The 21367-nt window shown below is 41.4% G+C and overlaps 1 protein-coding gene across 1 annotated transcript in view; it reads left to right on the forward strand.

The window, feature by feature from the left end:
- MUSK (muscle associated receptor tyrosine kinase) overlaps positions 1-21367 on the forward strand; it is a 198601-nt gene that overhangs the window by 52638 nt on the left and 124596 nt on the right. The window contains exon 4 of the mRNA XM_056563621.1: positions 6660-6786. Within this exon, the coding sequence (XP_056419596.1) occupies positions 6660-6786 (127 nt within the window). The remainder of the gene's footprint in view (positions 1-6659; positions 6787-21367) is intronic.

Below are 21367 nucleotides of genomic sequence, written 5' to 3' on the forward strand. Positions count from 1 at the left end.
ACTAAATATATTTTCAAAGGTGCTAGTGACATAAAACGTTTCACCAGATGTTGGTAACAACCCTAGTAATCCATGCAAATAAAAAAAGTAACCAAAACAAATAAGCTCAGAAATGTATGATAATGTGAAATGACGGGGAAAAAGTATTATGTATGATAATGTGAAATGAGAGGAAAAAGCATTGAACACAACACAAAAAAGTGTTGAACACATAATGATATTTATTTAATACTTTGTACAAAAGCTTTAGTTGGTAATGACAGCTTCAAGACGCCTCTTATATAGAGAAACTAGTTACATGCATTACTCTGGTGGAATTTTGACTCATTCTTTCACACAAATAGTCTTCAAATCTTGAAGGTTCTGTGAGCCTCTTCTATGAATCATGATCTTCATGCCTTTCCAAAGATTTTCAATGGGATTTAAGTCAGGTGACTGGTTTGGTCATTCTAGCAGCTTTTTTTTCTTTCTTTCTTTAAAACCATTTTAGAGTTTCCTTGGCTGTGTATTTGGGATCAGTGGGGGAGATTTATCAAAACCTGTCCAGAGGAAAAAATGCTGAGTTGCCCATAGCAACCAATCAGATCGCTTCTTTCATTTTTAAAAGGGAATCTGAAAAATGAAAGAAGCGATCTGATTGGTTGCTATGGGCAACTCAGCATTTTTTCCTCTGGACAGGTTTTGATGTTTGCCATTGTTTCATCTTCATCATCCTGGTAGATGGCAGCAGATTTTTGTCTAGAATGTCTAGGAAAATTTGCTCATTCATTGTTCCTTCAATTATGTGAAGTACCAGTTGCTGAGAAGAAACCCCACACCATGATGTTCTAACCTCTAAACTTCCCTGTTGGAATGGTGTTTGTAGGGTGCTGTTTCTCCTCCAAACATGGTGTGTATGATGGCATCTGAACAGCTCAATTTTGATCTCATCTGACCACACTTTATTCTCCCAGTATTTCATTGGCTTTTCCAAATGTTGTGCAGAAAATTTTAAAGGGGTTATCCAGGAAAAAATTTTTTTATATATCAACTGGCTCCAGAAAGTTAAACAGATTTGTAAATTACTTCTACTAAAAAAAATCTTAATCCTTTCAGTACTTATGAGCTTCTGAAGTTAAGGTTGTTCTTTTCTGTCTAAATCCTCTCTGATGACACCTGTCTCAGGAACCGCCCAGTTTAGAAGCAAATCCCGATAGCAAACCTCTTCTAAACTGGGCGTTTCCCGAGACATGTGTCATCAGAGAGCACTTAGACCGAAAAGAACAACCTTAACTTCAGAAGCTCATAAGTACTGAAAGGATTAAGATTTTTTTAGTAGAAGTAATTTACAAATCTGTTTAACTTTCTGGAGCCAGTTGATATATTAACCCCTTAAGGACACATGACGTTCTCATACGTCTCCATTTCCGAGTCCTTAAGGACACATGACGTATGAGAACGTCATGTGTTTTACCGGCCCCCTGCAACCATCTGGAGCGGAGCCAGTCCCCGATGCCTGCTGAAATCGTTCAGCAGGCATCGGGGCATATCGCCCAGGGGGGTCATTATGACCCCCCATGTCGGCGATGGCCGCAGATCGCTGGACAATTCAGTCCAGCGATCTGCGGCGGATTCCGGGTCAATCGGGTCGCCAGCAGGGGTGAGGTGGCACTGGTGCCACCTCACGATCGCCCTGATTCGTCGGCCGGATTACCGGCCGACCAATCAGGGCGCCTGCTGCGGGTGTCACTCCCGCAACCCGCTCCGCCCCTCTTCCGGAGGACGTGAGCGGGTGCGGGACGTGCACCCCGGGTGCTGGGGACCCCGATCCCTGGCGCCCCTGTTGGGATCGGGGCCCCAGGAGCAGCGGCGGCGGCGGAGACGACGAGGGACTGACCTGGTGCAGCGAGGATCGTTGGAGGTGAGTGACAGCCTCCTGCTGTTGCTTAGCAACAGCTCCCAGCATGCAAAAAGGGCATGCTGGGAGCTGTAGTTATGCAACAGCAGGAGGCAGACCACCACAACTCCAGCATGCCCTTATGGGCATGCTGGGACTTGTAGTTTTGCAACAGCTGGAGGCACATTCTTTCTATGGAAAAGTGTACCTTCAGCTGTTGTGTAACTACAACTCCCAGCTTGCACAATCAGCTAAAGTGCATGCTGGGAGTTGTAGTGGTGCATCTGGTGGTTGCATAACTACAACTCCCAGCATGCCCGTTGGCTGTCGGTGACTGCTGAGAGTTGTAGTTTTGCAACAGCTGAATGCACACTGAGTTAAGTAGCAAACCAGTGTGTCTCCAGCTGTTGCATAACTACAATCCCCAGCATCCCCAGCCAAAGTAGTATGCCTCCAGCTGTTGCATAACTACAACACCCAGCATGCCCTTCCGCTGTCCGTACATGCTGGGGGTTGTAGCTTTTGCAACAGCTGAAGGCACACTGGTTGCAAAACACTGAGTTTGTTACCAAACTCGGTGTTTCACAACCAGTGTGCCTCCAGCTGTTGCAAAACTACAACTCCCAGCATGCACTGATAGACGGTACATGCTGGGAGTTGTAGTTTTGCAACAGCTGGATGTTCCCCCCCCCAATGTGAACGTACAGGGTACACTCACATGGGCGGAGGATTACAGTAAGTATCCGGCTGCAAGTTTGAGGTGCGGCAAAATTTCTGCCGCAGCTCAAACTGCCAGCGAGAAACTACTGTGAACCCCCCGCCCGTGTGACTGTACCCTAAAAACGCTACACTACACTAACACACAATAAAATAAAAAGTAAAAAACACTACATATACACATACCCCTACACAGCCCCCCTCCCCTCCCCAATAAAAATGAAAAACGTCTGGTACGCCACTGTTTCCAAAACGGAGCCTCCAGCGGTTGCAAAACTACAACTCCCAGCATGCACTGATAGACCGTACATGCTGGGAGTTGTAGTTTTGCAACAGCTGGATGTCCCCCCCCCCCCCCCCCCAATGTGAATGTACAGGGTACACTCACATGGGCGGAGGATTACAGTAAGTATCCGGCTGCAAGTTTGAGCTGCGTCAAATTTTCTGCCGTAGCTCAAACTGCCAGCGAGAAACTACTGTGAACCCCCGCCCGTGCGACTGTACCCTAAAAACACTACACTACACTAACACAAAATAAAATAAAAAGTAAAAAACACTCCATATACACATACCCCTATACAACCCCCCTCCCCAATAAAAATGAAAAACGTCTGGTACGCCACTGTTTCCAAAACGGAGCCTCCAGCTGTTGCAAAACAACTACTCCCAGTATTGCCAGATAGCCGTTGACTGTCCAGGCATGCTGGGAGTTTTACAACAGCTGGAGGCACCCTGTTTGGGAATCACTGGCGTAGAATACCCCTATGTCCACCCCTATGCAAGTCCCTAATTTAGGCCTCAAATGCGCATGGCGCTCTCACTTTGGAGCCCTGTCGTATTTCAAGGCAACAGTTTAGGGCCACATATGGGGTATCGCCGTACTAGGGAGAATTTGGGCTTCAAATTTTGGGGGGTATTTTCTGCTATTATCCTTTTAAAAAATTTAAAATTTTTGGGAAAACAAGCATTTTAGGTAAAAAAAATATATATTTTTTTACATATGCAAAAGTCGTGAAACACCTGTAGGGTATTAAGGTTCAAATTACCCCTTGTTACGTTCCCCGAGGGGTCTAGTTTCCAAAATGGTATGCCATGTGTTTTTTTTTTGCTGTCCTGGCACCATAGGGGCTTCCTAAATGCGGCATGCCCCCAGAGCAAAATTCGCTTTCAAAAAGCCAAATGTGACTCCTTCTCTTCTGAGACCTGTAGTGCGCCAGCAGAGCACTTTTCACACCCATATGGGGTGTTTTCTGAATCGGGAGAAATTGGGCTTCAAATTTTGGGGGGTATTTTCTGCTATTACCCTTTTTAAAATTGTAAACATTTTGGGAAACCAAGCATTTTAGGTAAAAAAAATATATATTTTTTTACATATGCAAAAGTCGTGAAACACCTGTAGGGTATTAAGGTTCACATTACCCCTTGTTACGTTCCCTGAGGGGTCTAGTTTCCAAAATGGTATGCCATGTGTTTTTTTTTTGCTGTTCTGGCACCATAGGGGCTTCCTAAATGCGGCATGCCCCCAGAGAAAAATTTGCTTTCAAAAAGCCAAATGTTACTCCTTCTTTTCTGAGACCTGTAGTGCGCCAGCAGAGCACTTTTCACCCCCATATGGGGTGTTTTCTGAATCGGGAGAAATTGGGCTTCAAATTTTGGGGGGTATTTTCCGCTATTACCCTTTTTAAAAATGTAAACATTTTGGGAAAACAAGCATTTTAGGTAATAAAAAATTTTTTTTTTTACATATGCAAAAGTCGTGAAACACCTGTAGGGCATTAAGGTTCACGTTACCCCTTGTTACGTTCCCCGAGGGGTCTAGTTTCCCAAATGGTATGCCATGTGTTTTTTTTTTGCTGTTCTGGCACCATAGGGGCTTCCTAAATGCAGCATGCCCCCAGAGCAAAATTTGCTTTCAAAAAGCCAAATGTGACTCCTTCTCTTCAGAGACCTGTAGTGCACCGGCAGAGCACTTTTCACCCCCATGCGAGGTGTTTTCTGTATCGGGAGAAATTGTGCTTCAAATTTTGGGGGGTATTTTCTGCTATTACCCTTTTTAAAAATGTAAAATTTTTGGGAAACCAAGCATTTTAGGTAAAAAAAAATATATATTTTTTTTACATATGCAAAAGTCGTGAATCACCTGTAGGATATTAAGGTTCACTTTACCCCTTGTTACGTTCCCTGAGGGGTCTAGTTTCCAAAATGGTATGCCATGTGTTTTTTTTGCTGTCCTGGCACCATAGGGGCTTCCTAAATGCGGCATGCCCCCCAAAAACCATTTGTCGCTCCTTCCCTTCTGAGCCCTCTACTGCGCCCACCGAACAATTAACATAGACATATGAGGTATGTGCTTACTCGAGAGAAATTGGGTTTCAAATACAAGTAAAAATTTTCTCCTTTTTATCCCTTGCAAAAATTCAAAAATTGGGTCTACAAGAACATGCGAGTGTAAAAAATGAAGATTTTGAATTTTCTCCTTCACTTTGCTGCTATTCCTGTGAAACACCTAAAGGGTTAATACACTTACTGAATGTTTTTTTGAATACTTTAGGGGGTGTAGTTTTTATAATGGAGTCTTTTATGGGGTATTTCTAATATGAAGACCCTTCAAATCCACTTCAAAACTGAACTGGTCCCTGAAAAATAGTGAGTTTGAAAATTTTGTGAAAAATTTCAAAATTGCTGCTGAACTTTGAAGCCCTATGGTGTGTTCCAAAAGTAAAAACTCATAAATTTTATGATGCAAACATAAAGTAGACATATTGTATATGTGAACCCAAAAAATATATATTTTGAATATCCATTTTCCTTACAAGCAGAGATCTTCAAAGTTAGAAAAATGCAAAATTTTCATTTTTTTCATCAAATTTGGGGATTTTTCACCAAGAAAGGATGCAAGTTACCATAAAATTTTACTACTAAGTTAAAGTAGAATATGTCACGAAAAAACAATCTCGGAATCAGAATGATAACTAAAAGCATTCCAGAGTTATTAATGTTTAAAGTGACAGTGGTCAGAATTGCAAAAAACGCTCCGGTCCTTAAGGTATAAAATGGCCTGGTCCTTAAGGGGTTAAAAAAAAGTTTTTTCCTGGATAACCCCTTTAACATGCTTTTTATTCAGTAATGGAGCCATGTGTGGTGAGCGTGCATACAGTTACTTACTGTTTTGCTTAGAAATGCACCTGTAACCAACACCATTATTATGCTTTACAACAATTAGGTTGTGAATGTCTTGAGACAGCTCTTTGCTTTTACCCATCATGAGATGTGTCTTGTGTGACACCTTGGCAATGAGACTTTTTTGTAGGACATCAGTTGAGACCAAACCAACTGACATTAATTTACACTGACAAGTGGTTGGATTTCTTTTTAATTGCTGATAGATTTTTAGCTGTTGTCTTGGCTTTTCATGCCTTTTTGCGCCTCCCTTTCTTTATGTGTTCAATAACTTTTTTCCTATGTTATTTCACATTATTATACATAACTTAATTTTTGAGCTTATATGTTTTGGTCTCCTTGTGTGTGGATTACTTGGGTTACTTACAGCTGGTTAAAATTTCATGTCAATAGCACCTTTGGAAATACATTTAGTGAGAGAAATAGTGGCTTCTTCAATACTTATTTAACCCACTGTGAATTTAGCTTAGAGAATGACTGAGCTTTCTATTTATTCTGGGCACAATTTTCACTTTTCTCTTGATTGGTGACCTGCACCAATCAGCTAGTTATCTATGGAAAGGGGATACATTTTAATTGTGAAATAACCAATTTAATGTCCATATTGGCAGATCTCATGCAGCTGCACATAAAGATAAATTACCATATAATTCTATAGTGTTTAAGTTTGTTTCTAGAACTACTGATGGATGATTTATATGGCTGTAATACAGATGCTTAAATGTAGCCACATTATGTGCTTTTTTGTGTGTTGCTAAAAACAGTGGGACAGTAAATGTATTTTAAAAATCTACATCATGACTCATGGCAGCTTGGCTTTTTGTATTCTAGGATATCTATTGTATTCATATATATGAGATTAATTGTTATTTTTTTCTCTATTCAGCTCCTTTCATCACTACTCCCCTTGAAACACTTGATGCTTTAGTGGAAGATGTCGCCACTTTCATGTGTACAGTTGATTCATATCCTCAGTCGGAAATCATATGGACACGCAATAACATTGGTATCAGGTCTGTAACAGTCTTTCATGTATGGAAACTCTCAATAATGTTAATAATATGGAGTAAATAATATAAAATGCAAAGAACAGTGACCTGAAAGGTGAATAACTCAGCTGTGCATTTCTCCTGGCTCTTTCTAGCAATTGGGGGGGGGGGGGGGGGGGGGTTGAACACTCTGACTGTTGAATTTAATCTTTACTCTAAGGGCAAGGTCAAAGGGGATGTATCCACAGCATATTTCACAGGAAATGCGCCTCTACGAGCAGATGCACAGAGCTACCCGGCCGCAGCTGGAAGTGCGCTCTACAGTCACTCACAGTATTTGCCCTGTGCACATACCTTTAGACACCTCAGCATACAGACTCTTTCACTGCTGTCTGAGCTAACAGCTCCACACATTCGCAGATATCAAAGGGTAGGTTGTTTAATGGCACGCCAAGGTTGTATTTAAAGTCTGTTTATTTATCAAGTATATAATTCCCATTATCCATAGGGCTTTGCTGATCTGTACATACATTTATTCATTTGGTATAGGATTGTTTCTGATGATATGCCAATAGATGAACTTTTGGTTTGTCTTAACCTTTATCAACATAAACTGGAGAATGGAAGATACTAAGATACTACTATTATGTGTCTCAGTAACCATATGCCTTAGGTATGTCTTGTCTGTCAGGCAAGACATACCTAAGGCATATGGTTACTGGGACCACATGACATAAGTATCTACTTTTGTGACTATAACATTCTCTAGTTTATGTTAATAAAGGCCAGGAGGACCAAAACTTGTAAATATATATTATCAGAAACAACCCTATGCTACTACAAACTTGGATTGTAATTGAATACTATTTGTTTGTGGACTTTGACCTAATCAGCCTTCATTTTGCATCTGCCATACAAGTGGTGGGCCATTCCAGACACAAAGGGGAACTCTGATCACACACACAAGGAGAGAGGGGAACATTTACAGCATGTATAAATAAAAGCAAACTATTGCATCCAAATACTGTATAGGCTGTCTAAAATGAACAGTTTTTAATATATAACCATATATAAGAGGACCAGTAAAATGTAGGTAGTTTTCCCCTGTAGAGAAGCCTAGAAAATTCATGTAGGTAGTTTCCCACTGTAGAGAAGCCCCCATTAGATAGTTTCCCCAGTAGACGGCCCCAGTAAGTCGTTTTTCTCTCTAGATAGCCCCCCCCCCCCACCAGTAGGTTGCTTCCCCTTTTTATAGGCCCCCAGTGGGTAGTTGTCCCCTGTAGATAAGCCTCCAACATGTTGTTTCCCCTTTTGATACCTCCCCCCCCCCAAGTAGGTGGTTTTCCCCTTTTGATAGGCCCTTTTGTTAAGATTTAACGACAAAAAAATAAAAAAAACATACCTTCTCCTGGCTCTCCCACAGTCATTAACCTCTTCATCTTCTACGCCGCAGGCACCCTTATGCCTGAAGCCACTGGTGGGCAGGAGTGTGTCTTCCTTTGCTTTGGGCACCCACAGAATGAGTGACGTCATCCAACCTACATATCTAAAGTGCAGGCGTAAAGCTGCCTGACAGATAGAGAATGAATGCTCCTTTTAAATAAGTGCGTTTGGACAAGCTTACCGTTAAAAGTAATGTTAACCCATGTAGCTGATGCAAACCCAAGGGGGTGTGAAACCACTGCTTACTTATGTCCCTGTCTGTATGTATACTTTATAATAAGCCTTTTAGGAAAAATCTACAATTTTATTAGGTTAAGAACATAATTTAATAGGTTTTTCTGACATGTCACATACAACACCAAAGGGATATAAGGTCTTTACTGTATGTTTTAAGTGTCAAATAGGGTAAGGGATTCTTAATCCAGTCTACCTTTACAAAAGCGTGTAAATCTGCCAACGCTTCTATTTATAAGTATCCCAACAATAGATGTTGTCTTTATGGATTACTCTTAACAGCCGCTGGATTATTTATGAAACGGATAAACATTTGGCATTAAATCTTCCTACTCTTGCTCTCTGCATTATATTGTTATAGCAAATTACCACCGATCTGTCATGGATCATATTTTGAATGATCCTGAAAATGTGAAGCTTTTAATGTTTTCCTAAGTGATCTCAAAACATTTTGCAATGCTTTGGAGTCTTTGGAGTAGACATTTCTGGTGATGTAATGCCGAATGCTGACTCCACTATACAATCCTGGGAAGGAAAATGTGGAAAGGGTAATGACTAGTTTCAAGGAAGCACAATTGTTAAAAAAAAAACAGACTCACAAGTTAATTTCATTTTCTTCTTTTTTTTTTTATAAAAAACAGCATTGTCACTTTTAACATTTAAGCAATATATTTTGACTAGCTGCACTTTAGTGTAATAAGGACACATTTTTACATCCTTATTATAGCCACAAATCTCAGACTTACCACGGTTCTAATAACATCACAGACGTGAAATTTTCCTTATCGATATGTAACTAAGGAGTGTCCTGTTTACAACCTGTAAGGTTTACTTATTCTCAAGTATGGTTCCTGTTTAAAAGAACACAACTGTAATTTAATGTAATCACAACAGATTATGTACAAGATTAACAAAAATATAATAGAATTCCGACAATCAGAACTAAAGAAAGGAAAAGACGTAACACTGACCATGATATCTTGAAGCAGGGGGTTCTTTATTCATGCAAGCGGGGCTTGGTGCATGAGGGAGCGGACTGCGTGGATTTAAGTCGATCCTAAAGTTTTCTTTTAAGGGATGGTAGAAAGGTTGGAATGGACCCAACACTCTTTCTTCCTCCAATATAAGAGATAGAATAAAGATAAGAAAACTGTATGTTTAGTGAGAGTTTATATATTCTGCCATTTATTATCTGTTTGGTTATATGGGTAATATGCTATAAAGTCCCTGCAAAATGTTTCTGACACTGTTTTTTTTCCAACTAAATAGGACTATTAAACCTGTGAAGCATGTGTAGTGTCATTGCTTACTATGCCTTTCATTCATAGGCGCTGATATGGCGTCTTGTCAGAATAGACAAAGGTGGCACTGAGTAGTTTCTGATATGCAAAATGTCCATTTATAAAAAAATATATATAATCCTGCAAAATAACATATACAATTTAAACCCTTCTTATAAAATTATACTGGTTTGCATATTAACTTCATACCGGCAGTTCATGTGTGCTAGGGTGAACATTCGATATCACTGGGGAACCCATGCAGAGCTGTAAAGTATTTTACAGCACTGTACTGAAATAGGAGCAACAGCTCCAAGTCTTATTAAATGCTGGAGGAAGTATATTGAGCTGACAGCAGATGGCACTGTGCTAACTGTTAATGTTTATGGAGCTTAGTGTAAACTGGATTCTCTAGTTTAATGTGCTGTCTCTCAATGGTTGTAATTCCTCTTGTTATCCTCCATCTTTCATCTGATCTGTTGTGCGTGATGTTTTATGTATTGTATGTGTTACGCTGAGCGCTCCGGGCCCCCTGCTGGCCTCGGAGCGCTTACAGCATGTGTCCCCAGGCAGCGCTCTTAGATTTGGTGCCTGGCCCAAAAGTGGTTATTAAGGGTTAAGCTTTGTGAGAGGCAGTGCTGTTTGGACTTAATTATGGCCTGCCCCTGTGCACTACCTATAAATACCTTCCCCTCTCACAGTCTCCTGCCGGATCTTTGTTGCCTTTTGTGCCATTGTGAAAGCATTCCTGTGTATTCCTTGCCTGTTGCTGACCCTTTGCTACCGACTACAGCCTGTGAACCGTTGCTGCCTGCCCTGACCATTTGCTCCGTCTGACTTCGCCTTTGCCTGATCCTCTTGTACCTTGCCTTATCTCAGCAGCCAGAGAGGTTGAGTCGTTACTGGGTGGAACGACATGGGGGTTACCTGCCGCAGCAAGTCCATCCCGCTTTGCGGCAGGCTCTGGTGAAAACCAGTAACCCCTTAGACTCCGTTCCCCTGGTACGGCCCACGTCATCACCTCTCTGGCACAGCGGATCCACTACCAGCCTCCGCTACCAGCTACCAGCCCGGATCCTGACTGTATGTACAGTAAACAGTTGTGTGTGCATTTAAAAATCTTCTCATATAACTAGAATGGTATAACCCATAGATTATTACTGTGTAACACATCTATGGGCTAGATGAATAAGTACATGGTGTCAGCCATATGAATACACCCCCCCCCCTTCACAGCCGCAAATTTAAACTCATTGACAAAACAAAATTAGAATTGCTGCTAAACTTAACATGCAGTTATGTCTGTAAATAAAAACAGATGTGGTCTGATTAGATACTAGATCTTGTCACAAGAGGGCGTAGAAGTACTCCTCCGTCTGTCCCATAAAAAATGCTCTCAGAGGCTACTTTTGGGTAGTATACCTTGTGATGAAAGATTGTTGACTGCTAGACAAGTCTCTATGACATGCTTGAAGACATTTTGCCCAGTTAACAGCCCAACAGGACACTACAGCTTCCTTTCAATTGTTCAGTTTTCCCCAATGTACATATCCTTTAACTCAAATATTGTAATCACTTACATATATCATCATTGCATTCACATATAAATAGTTTCATTTGACTGACAGCTCCTTCTTGGTGCATTATTATATTATTTATTATACTATATTATTTATTCTTTATTATTTTGTAAATGATTGTAAACGGCCTTCACAGGCTAAATAGAGAGAAATAATAGTTGAATAATTATTTTTGTGACTCTTCCTATTGGAGGAGACTCTGGTTTAGTTAGTATGAGATAGTTTTCAATCTTCTGAAGAAGAGCTTATTTGCATACTTTTTTTCATAGATATTTGCCTGGAAAATAAGTCTCCATATTCCACTGGATTTCTTTAGTGGTATTCAGTATACTCCCTCTATCTAGCCAACCAGAACCCTTCTTTGTACACTTCAGCAGTTCAAACATTCATGTTTCCATTATGGGAAGGGAAGGAGTAAGTCGCAGCAAGACTGCTCTGGCGACAGCTTAAAACTTCCAGAACAATAGGGTTTGGAGGTGAACGTCCCCATTAGATAGGAGCTGATTGGAGCTGGTGTAAGTATATGACTGATTGCCGTCACATGTAGCCCCCATCCTTTCAAAACATGGGCAGGTTTCCTCCTGAGTGTGTTGGTATGTGGTGGAAGACTGGTATGATTTTGTGCCTAATGAAATTCCCAAGTCCCCCATATATCCTGCCACAGTACTAGTACTAGGGATAGTATCTCCTAGAGCTTAAGTATCCTATTAAATAAATAAAAAAAAGTTAGATGACAGTTTTAACAGAACAAAAAAAAGGACATGTTTTAATTTACTTGCAAACAATCCACTGGAAGGTGGAGGAAATGACCAGCTTTCAAGCCACAATACCCATACTCATGCACGGAACACGGTGAGTCAGTCCGTCATAGGAATGGATATAAGAAACAGGATAATCTAGCATGAGGTTCCGGGTAAAACATTGCAGCTTTATTGAAGATATATAAAATCTTGACAGACATGAAGGTGCAGGCAAGTTGAAACAGCCAACGCGTTTCAGCCACCTTACTGGCCTTATTCATGGATCATGACTAACCTAAGGCCAGTAAGATGGCTAAAATGCCTTGGATGTTCAAACTTGCCTGCACATTCATGTCTGTCAAAATTTTATATATCTTCAATAAAGCTGCAATGTTTTACCCGGAACCTCATGCTAGGGGGAAATTTATTATTGCAGTTGTGGCAAAAATTATCCAAAAGTCCCATCATTTTTGTGCAAGGAAAATGCTTGCTCAAAAATTATGTGACATTTGGATCATTTCCACCACGCTGGGAGTGGGAGGAACTTGAAGCGGAGGGGGAGTGGCTGCATCGGTTGCCGAATTTAACACAGTTAAAGGGGTTATCCAGGAAAAAACTTTTTTATATAGATCAACTGGCTGCAGAAAGTTAAACAGATTTGTAAATTACTTCTATTAAAAAATGTTAATCCTTTCAGGACTTATGAGCTTCTGAAGTTAAGGTTGTTCTTTTCTGTCTAAGTGCTCTCTGATGACACGTGTCTCGGGAACGCCCAGTTTAGAAGAGGTTTGCTATGGCGATTGGCTTCTAAACTGGGCGGTTCCCGAGACACGTGTCATCAGAGAGCACTTAGACAGAAAAGAACAACCTTAACTTCAGAAGCTCATAAGTACTGAAAGGATTAAGATTTTTTAATAGAAGTAATTTACAAATCTGTTTAACTTTCTGTAGCCAGTTGATTTTTTTCCTGGAATACCCCTTATATAAAAAAGTTTTTTCCTGGAATACCCCTTTAATGCTTGCAGGTCAGCTCAATGAAAAAATCCCTGTCTTCTAAACGCAATTTCAAAAAAGCTTCAGCTGACCCTGGATAAAAATGCCCTTACAACTGTTCCATCAACAGAAAAAAAAGTTATTGGTTTCACAATATGTAGTGAATTATAGTACTTAACAATATAAATGTGGCAAAGCTTTAGGCCTTGTTCACATTGAGGCTCCATTTAGGGCCTCCGTCACAGATTCCATTCAAGGATGAAAAATGCAGGACAATCTGTTGCACAACTGACACCAATGACTTTACTACTGACTTTAGTGGGGCCCATGGGTTTTTGTCTGGTGTCTGTTTACTTATCAGGATCTGACACCACCCAATCAAAGAAGATAGATGCACAGGACCATAATAAAGTATAAAATATATAAATTTTATTGAATTACACTTGAAAAAGCAACATAAAAAACATATATACCGTATTTATCGGGGTATACCACGCACCGGCCTATAACACGCACCCTCATTTTACCAAGGATATTTGGGTAAATAAAGTTTTTTACCCAAATATCCATGATAAAATGAGGGTGCGTGTGTGCGCGTGTATACCCCGATATACCCCCAGGAAAGGCAGGGAGAGAGAGGCCGTCGCTGCCCGCTTCTCTCCCCCTGCCTTTCCTGGGGTCTAGAGCGCTGCTGTCGGCCCTTTTCACCCCCTGGTTATCGGCGCCGCTGCCCGTTCTCTCCCCCTGACTATCGTGCTGGCGCTGATAGCCAGGGGGAGAGAAGCGGCGCCGACAGCCAGGGGGAGAGAAGGGGCAGCGGCACCCATTGCTGGCGCCGCTGCCCCGTTGCCTCCCCCCGTCCCCGGTGGCATAATTACCTGAGTCGGGTCCGCGCTGCTCCAGGCCTCCGTCGTGCGTCCCCAGCGTCGTTGCTATGCACGTTCAGCGCATAGCAATGACGCCGGGAACGCTCGACGGAGGCCTGGAGCAGCGCGGACCCGACTCAGGTAATTATGCCACCGGGGATGGGGGGAGGCAACGGGGCAGCGGCGCCGGCAATGGGTGCCGCTGCCCCTTCTCTCCCCTGGCTGTCGGCGCCGCTTCTCTCTCCCTGGCTATCGGCGCCGGCACCGATAGTCAGGGGGACAGAACGGGCAGCGGTGCCGATAACCAGGGGGTGAAAAGGGCCGACAGCAGCGCTCTAGACCCCAGGAAAGGCAGGGGGAGAGAAGCGGGCAGCGACGGCCTCTCTCCCCTGCCTTTCCTGGGGGTGTATTGGCGTATAACACGCACACAGACTTTAGGCTAAAAATTTTAGCCTAAAAAGTGCGTGTTATACGCCGATAAATACGGTATATATATTTTATGTTGCTTTTTCAAGTGTAATTCAATAAAATTTATATTTTTTATACTTTATTATGGTCCTGTGCACCTATCTTCTTTGGTTCGGTGGTGCTAGTTCTATTGCACAGTAACCTACTTAGTTGTAGGGTTTTTCTTCATTGGTGTTTATCAGGATCTGACTAGACAAAGAAAAATACTGCTTGCAGATTATTTAAATTGGATTCTGCAATGGAGCCTACCGAACGGAGCTCTGATGCAAATGTTAAAGGTGTACTCTGGTGAAAACCTTTTTTCTTTTAAATCAACTGGTGGCAGAAAGTTCAACATATTTGTAAATTACTTCTATTAAAAAATCTTAATCCTTCAAGTACTTATTAGCTGCTGAATGCTACAGAGGAAATTCCTTTCTTTTTGGAACACTGATGGCATCACAAGCACAGTTCTCTCTGCTGACATTTCTGTCCATTTTAGCAACCATGCATAGCAGATATATGCTAAGGGCAGTGTGGTGGCTCAGTGGTTAGCACTGCTGCCTAAGGACAACAATAAATAAAGTGATATTATAATAACGTCAGCAGAGAGAACTGTGCTCGTGATGTCATCAGAGAGCATTCCAAAAAGAAAAGAATTTCCTCTGTAGTATTCAGCAGCTACTAAGTACAGGAAGGATTAAGATTTTTTAATAGAAGTAATTTACAAACATGTTGAACTTTCTGCCACCAGTTGATTTAAAAGAAAAAAGGTTTTCACCGGAGTACCCCTTTAACTAAGCCTTAGGCTGAGTTCACACAACGTAAAATATTCAGCATGTGTAGTTATTTTATATGTAATGTATAAGAGAAATGGGCTTCACCTGCTGGATTTGTGAATAAAATATATATTTTTTATATTCATGTTTTACATTTCTTGGTGTGCATCACTTTATAGTTGCTAGCTTGTTCTTATTCTGGTTTAGTTATTTTATATATGGATATCTCATGACAAATCTGTAGACAAAATAAAACATGATCTGAATTTTAGGTTGTGTGAACCCAGCCGTAACCCCTTAAGGACCAGGGGGTTTTTGCACTTTCATTTTTTCCTCCTTACCTTTAAAAAATCATAACTCTTTCGATTTTGTACCTAAAAATCCATATGATAGCTTATTTTTTGCACCACCAATTCTACTTTGTAATGACATCAGTCATTTTACCCAAAAATCTATGACAAAAAGGGAAAAAAAATCATTGTATGACAAAATTGAAGTCCATCAAGTTCAACCTATATCCCTAATGAGTCCCTACTGAGTTGATCCAGAGGAAGGCAAAAAACCCTCATACTAGAGGTAAAAATTCCTTCTTGACTCCAAATAGGGCAGTCAGAATAGATCCCTGGATCAACGTTCTGTCCCTAAAAATCTAGTATCTATAACCATCAATGTTGTTATTCTCCAAGAATGCATCCAGACCCCTTTTGAATTATTTTACAGAGTTCCCCATGACCACCTCCTCAGGCAGAGAATTCCTCAGTCTCACTGCTCTTACAGTAAAGAACCCCCTCTGTGCTGGTGTAGAAACCTTCTTTCCTCTAGACATAGGGGATGCCCCCTTGTTATAGATACAGTCCTGGGTATAAATAGATCATGGGAAAGATCTCTGTATGTCCCCCTGATATATTTATACATAGTTATTAGGTCTCCCCTAAGCCTTCTTTTTTCTAAACTATAGAACCCTAATTCTGATAATCTTTCTGGGTACTGTAGTCCTCTCATTCCCCGTATTACCCTGGCTGCCCGTCTATGAACCCTCTCCAGCTCCACTATATCTTTCTTGTGCAGTGGTGTCCAGTACTGTACACAGCATTCTGTACGTGGTCTGACTAATGATTTGTACAGCGGTAGCATTATTTCCATGTCGTGGGCATCTATGCCCATATTGATGCACCCTATGATTTTATTTGCCTTGGCAGCAGCTGCCCGACACTGGTCATTACAGCTAAATTTACTGTTAACTAAGACTCCCAAGTCCTTTTCAACGTCAGTCATTCCAAGTGTTCTCCCATTTAATACATAATACCATCCCGGATTTTTCTTCCTCATGTGCATTACCTTACATTTATCAGTGTTGAACCTCATCTGCCACTTCCCAGCCCAAACCTCCAACCTATGCAAATCCATTTGTAACAGTGCACTGTCCTCTACAGTGTTTATCGCTTTACAGAATTTAGTATCATCTGCAAAGATTTCTACTTCACTATTAAACCCCTCTGCAAGGTCATTAATGAATATATTAAATAGGACAGGACCCAAGACTGACCCCTGTGGTACGCCACTAGTAACAGTCACCCAATCAGAATAAGTACCATTAATAACCACCCTCTGTTTCCTATCATTGAGCCAGTTACTTACCCACTTCCATACATTCTCCCCCAAGCCCAAACCTTCTCATTTTATGCACCAACCTTTATGTGGCACTGTATCAAATGTTTTGGAAAAATCCAGATATATGACATCCATCGATTCCCCCTGTTCCAGTCTGGAGCTCACCTCCTCATAAAAGCTGATCAGGTAAGTTTGACAGGACCGATCCCTCATAAAGCCATGCTGATATGGAGTCATACATTTATTTTTATCAAGACCAAGATACTCCAAAATAGCATCCCTTAGAAAGCCCTCCAACAATTTACATACAACAGAGGTTAAACTAACACGTCAATAATTCCTGGGGTCACCTTTTGTCCCCTTTGTAAATATTGGCACCACATTTGCCATGTGCCAGTCCTGGGGAACAGTCCCTGTCACTATAGAGTCCTTGAATATTAAAAATAGGGGTCTGTCTATTACAGTACTTAATTCCTTTAGAACACGGGGGTGAATGCCATCTGAACCTGGTGATTTGCCTATTTTGATTTTTTGTAGGCGGCACTGTACTTCTTCCTGGGTTAGACAGGCGACCTGTACTGGCGAGTTTACCTTATCACACTGTATTTCACCTGGCATTTCATTTTCCTCGGTGAATACAGTGGAGAAGAATTTGTTTAATATATTTGCTTTTTCCTGATCCCCGTTTATAATTTCTTCCTCATCATTTTTTAAAGGGCTTACACTTTCATTTTTGACCTTCTTGCTATTTAAATAGTTAAAGAACATTTAGGGTTAGTTTTATTCTCTTTGGCAATGAGTCTTTCTGTCTCCATTTTTGCGGCTTTTATCTGTCTTTTACATATTTTACATTTTTCTCTATAGCATTTTAATGCTTCTTCACTGCCATCCTCTTTTAGTAGTTTAAATACTTTATTTTTGTCATTTATTGCCCCCTTAATGTTTTTATTCATCCATATAGATTTTTTTATTTCTGACCCTTTTATTCCCATAAGGTATATACATCTTACAGTGAGAGTTTAAGATATTTTTAAAATCTCCCATTTAGTGTCAGTATTCTTGTTTTTGAGGACATTATCCCATTTTATATTGTTAAGGACTTCTCTGAGTTGGTCAAACTTTGCCTTCCTAAAGTTCATTATATTTTGTGGCCCCTCGCGAGATTCCCTTATTGAAGAACAAGTTATAATGTATTATATTATGATCACTATTACCTAGGTGTCCTTCAACTTGCACATTAGTTACTCTGTCAGGTCTGTTGGTTAATATTAAGTCTAGTAGGGCGCCCCCTCTGTTCGGGCCCAGCACCATTTGGGACAGATAATTGTCTTTAGCTATAGTCAGAAACCTGTTTCCTTTATGAGATTCACAGGTCTCAGTCTTCCAGTTTATATCAGGATAGTTAAAGTCCCCCATTATTATCACCTCATTTTGATTTGCTGCCTTGTTTATTTGCCTCAGTAATTGATCCTCTGCCTCTTCCATAATGTTTGGTGGCTTGTAGCAAACCCCAGAATCAGAATTCCCCCCCCCCCCAATATATTTCTACCCATAATGACTCTACATTATCTTTTCCCTCCCATATATCCTCCCACAGTGCGGCCTTCAGACTCAACTTTACATAAAGACAAACTCCTCCCCCTTTCTGTTTTGTCCGATCCTTCCTGAATAGACTTACCCTGTATGTTGACGCCCAGTCACAGCTATCGTCCAACCAAGTCTCTGTTATACCCACTATGTCATAATCCTCCTCAGACATTATCAACTCCAGTTGTTAGTTTTATTGGACAGACTTCTGGCATTAGTCAACATGCAATTCAATGGTGCATGTTTTTTTTCTTCTATGAAGCCTATCCCTATTAACTATACTAACCTCTCGCTCAGCTCCACTCCCAGGTACATTAATAAGTTCCCCCTCTCTATCTACACTATCTTCTCCCTCTATATTGTAGGTTCCCTCCCCCCAGTCCATAGTTTTAACACTCCTCCACTCTTCTAGCCATCTTCTCCCCAAGCACAGTTGCACCCTTCCCATTGAGGGGTAGCCTGTCCTACAGTAGAGCCGGTAACCAACAGTGAAGTTGTCACAGTTCTCCATGAACCCAAACCCCGCCTTCCTACACCAGCTTCTGAGCCAGTTGCTCCCTAATATCCTGCTGCCTGTCTGGTGTGGCTCGTGGCCTTAATCTTGTGGCCTAAGTCCTTGAAATCATTTTTAAGGACACTCCACCTACCTCTTACTTTGTCAATGGTGCCAATACGTACCATGACTGCTGGGTCCTCTCCAGCCCCACCCAGCAACCTGTCAACCTGATCTGTGATGTGCCAAACTCGAGCGCCAGGAAGACAACACACTGTTCAGCAATCCCGGTCTTTGTGACAGATCGCCCTGTCTGTCCCCCTAATTATTGAATCCCCCACTATCAGTACCTGTCTGGCCTGCCCTGCACTGCTCCCTCCCTCCTTACTGGAGCAGACCCCCTCTGGCAGTCAGATGCAGAGTCCTGCTGCAGTACTGCTAGCTCTGAAAAGGCATCCCCCTCATCTGCCAACCGGGCAAACTTGTTGGGGTGTGCCAGTTCAGGACTAACCTCCATGACACTTTTCCCTCTACCCCGTTTTCTTACTGTAACCCAGCTAACTGCCTGACTGTCCTGCACCTCCGTCCCACTATCCTCCCCCACCTCTAGAGAGTACTTTCTCAGTGAGCAGGAGACTCCTCTCCAAGTTGTCAATGCATCTCAGTGTTGCCAGTTGCTCCACTAGATCCAGGATCTGGGCTTCCAAATGAACAACTCGCACACATCCTGCACAACAATATGCACCCTCAAACTGCTGTTCAAGGATTGCATACATTGAACAGGATGTGCACCGGACTGCGTTTTCCAACATGGAGGCCATACTAGTTATGGGGATTTCACAGATTAAAAGCCAAAAATGGACAGTAAATATTACAAATAAATTCTCTGTAGACCTTCTGAGTTACAGTCTCTACAGTGTAATTAAAGTGACACTCACAGCGATCTCAAACTCCTGCTTTCAATCTCTCAGGTTTTCTAACTCTCTTACAAGTGCCTCTCATAAAGCCCACGCAGTACATTTTTCAGTAAAAATGACACCTTCTCTTTATTCTGTAGGTCCGTACGATTAAATTGATACCCTTCTTATATAGGTTTGATTTTGTCGTACTTCTGGAAAAATCATAACTACATGCACGAAAATGTATACGTTTAAATTGTCATCTTCTGACCCCTATAACTTTTTAATTTTTTCGCGTACGGGTGGAATGAGGGCTAATTTTTTGCGCCGTGATCTGAAGTTTTTAGCGGTACCATTTTTGCATTGATCGGACTTTGTGATCGCTTTTTATTCATTTTTTTAATGATATAAAAAGTGATCAAAAATACGCTATTTTGGACTTTGAAATTTGCAACTTTGGACTTTGTGCGTACACCATTGACCATGCAGTTTAATTAACAATATATTTCTATAATTTGGACATTTCCGCGGTGATAGCACATATGTTTATTTTTATTTACACAGTTTTTTGTTGTTTTTTAAATGGGAAAAGGGGGTGATTCAAACTTTTATTAGGGAAGGGGTTAAATGATCTTTATTAACTTTTTTTTCCACTTTTTTTGCAATGTTATAGCCCCCATAGGGGGCTATAACACTGCACACACTGATCTTTTACATTAATCAATGGTTTCTCATAGGAAACCATTGATCAATGATTCGGACCCTCCTCGTATCCTACAGCTGTACGGGACACTGCAATTTCCCCACAGCGGTCGCGTACAGCCCCCTGAGGGGGTAGTTTAGTTTCACATTAGACGTGGCGATCAACTTTGAACACCGCGTCTAAAGGGTTTATAGCATGTGGCACCGCGACCAGTGCCGCGTGCTATTAGCCAAGGGTCCCGGACGTTTCCCAACCCGCTATGACGTGGGGCCATGATGGACTCAGGGTGTACAGGTACGCCCTTGGTCCTTAACAGGTTAAAGGGGTACTCCACTGGAAAACTTTATTTTTTTTAAACAGGTTTGTAAATTACTTATATTAAAAATCTTAATCCTTCCAGTACTTATCAGCTGCTGCATGTTCCACAGTTTTTTTTTATTTCCTTTCTGTATGACCACAGTGCTCTCTGCTGACACCTCTGTCCATGTCAGGAACTATCCAGAGTAGGAGCAAATCACCATAGCAAACCTATCCTGCTCTGGACAGTTCCTGACTAGCAGGGGACTTTACTAGCAGGGGACATAGACTGCCACTTCACATACAGCACCAAGGGGTAGGTCACTGCAGATCCCTTCTGCCTTTATTGAGTGCAAAAGAGTCTAGTCCGTCTGCCAGGTTTTTCTGTGCATTGTGCTTCGATCTTAGCTAGGAAGAAAAAGAAAATGTTGGTTACATGCACCAAGACCTTGCAAAAAATTCTTAGAAATCTCTCTTTTTTAACAAAAAATTACTTATGAACTATTTATAATGGAGCAAAGTGCCACACAAGAGTCCATCAAATTCACCTAAATCCCAACTGTGTAGATCCAGAGAAAGTCAACCCTCCACCCCCAAAATTCCTAACCCAACTCCAATATGGCAATCAGAATTGCTGTATGTTGTAATGCCAT

This window comes from Hyla sarda, chromosome 1, assembly GCF_029499605.1.
Source record: "Hyla sarda isolate aHylSar1 chromosome 1, aHylSar1.hap1, whole genome shotgun sequence".
Classification (NCBI taxonomy): Eukaryota; Metazoa; Chordata; class Amphibia; order Anura; family Hylidae; genus Hyla; species Hyla sarda.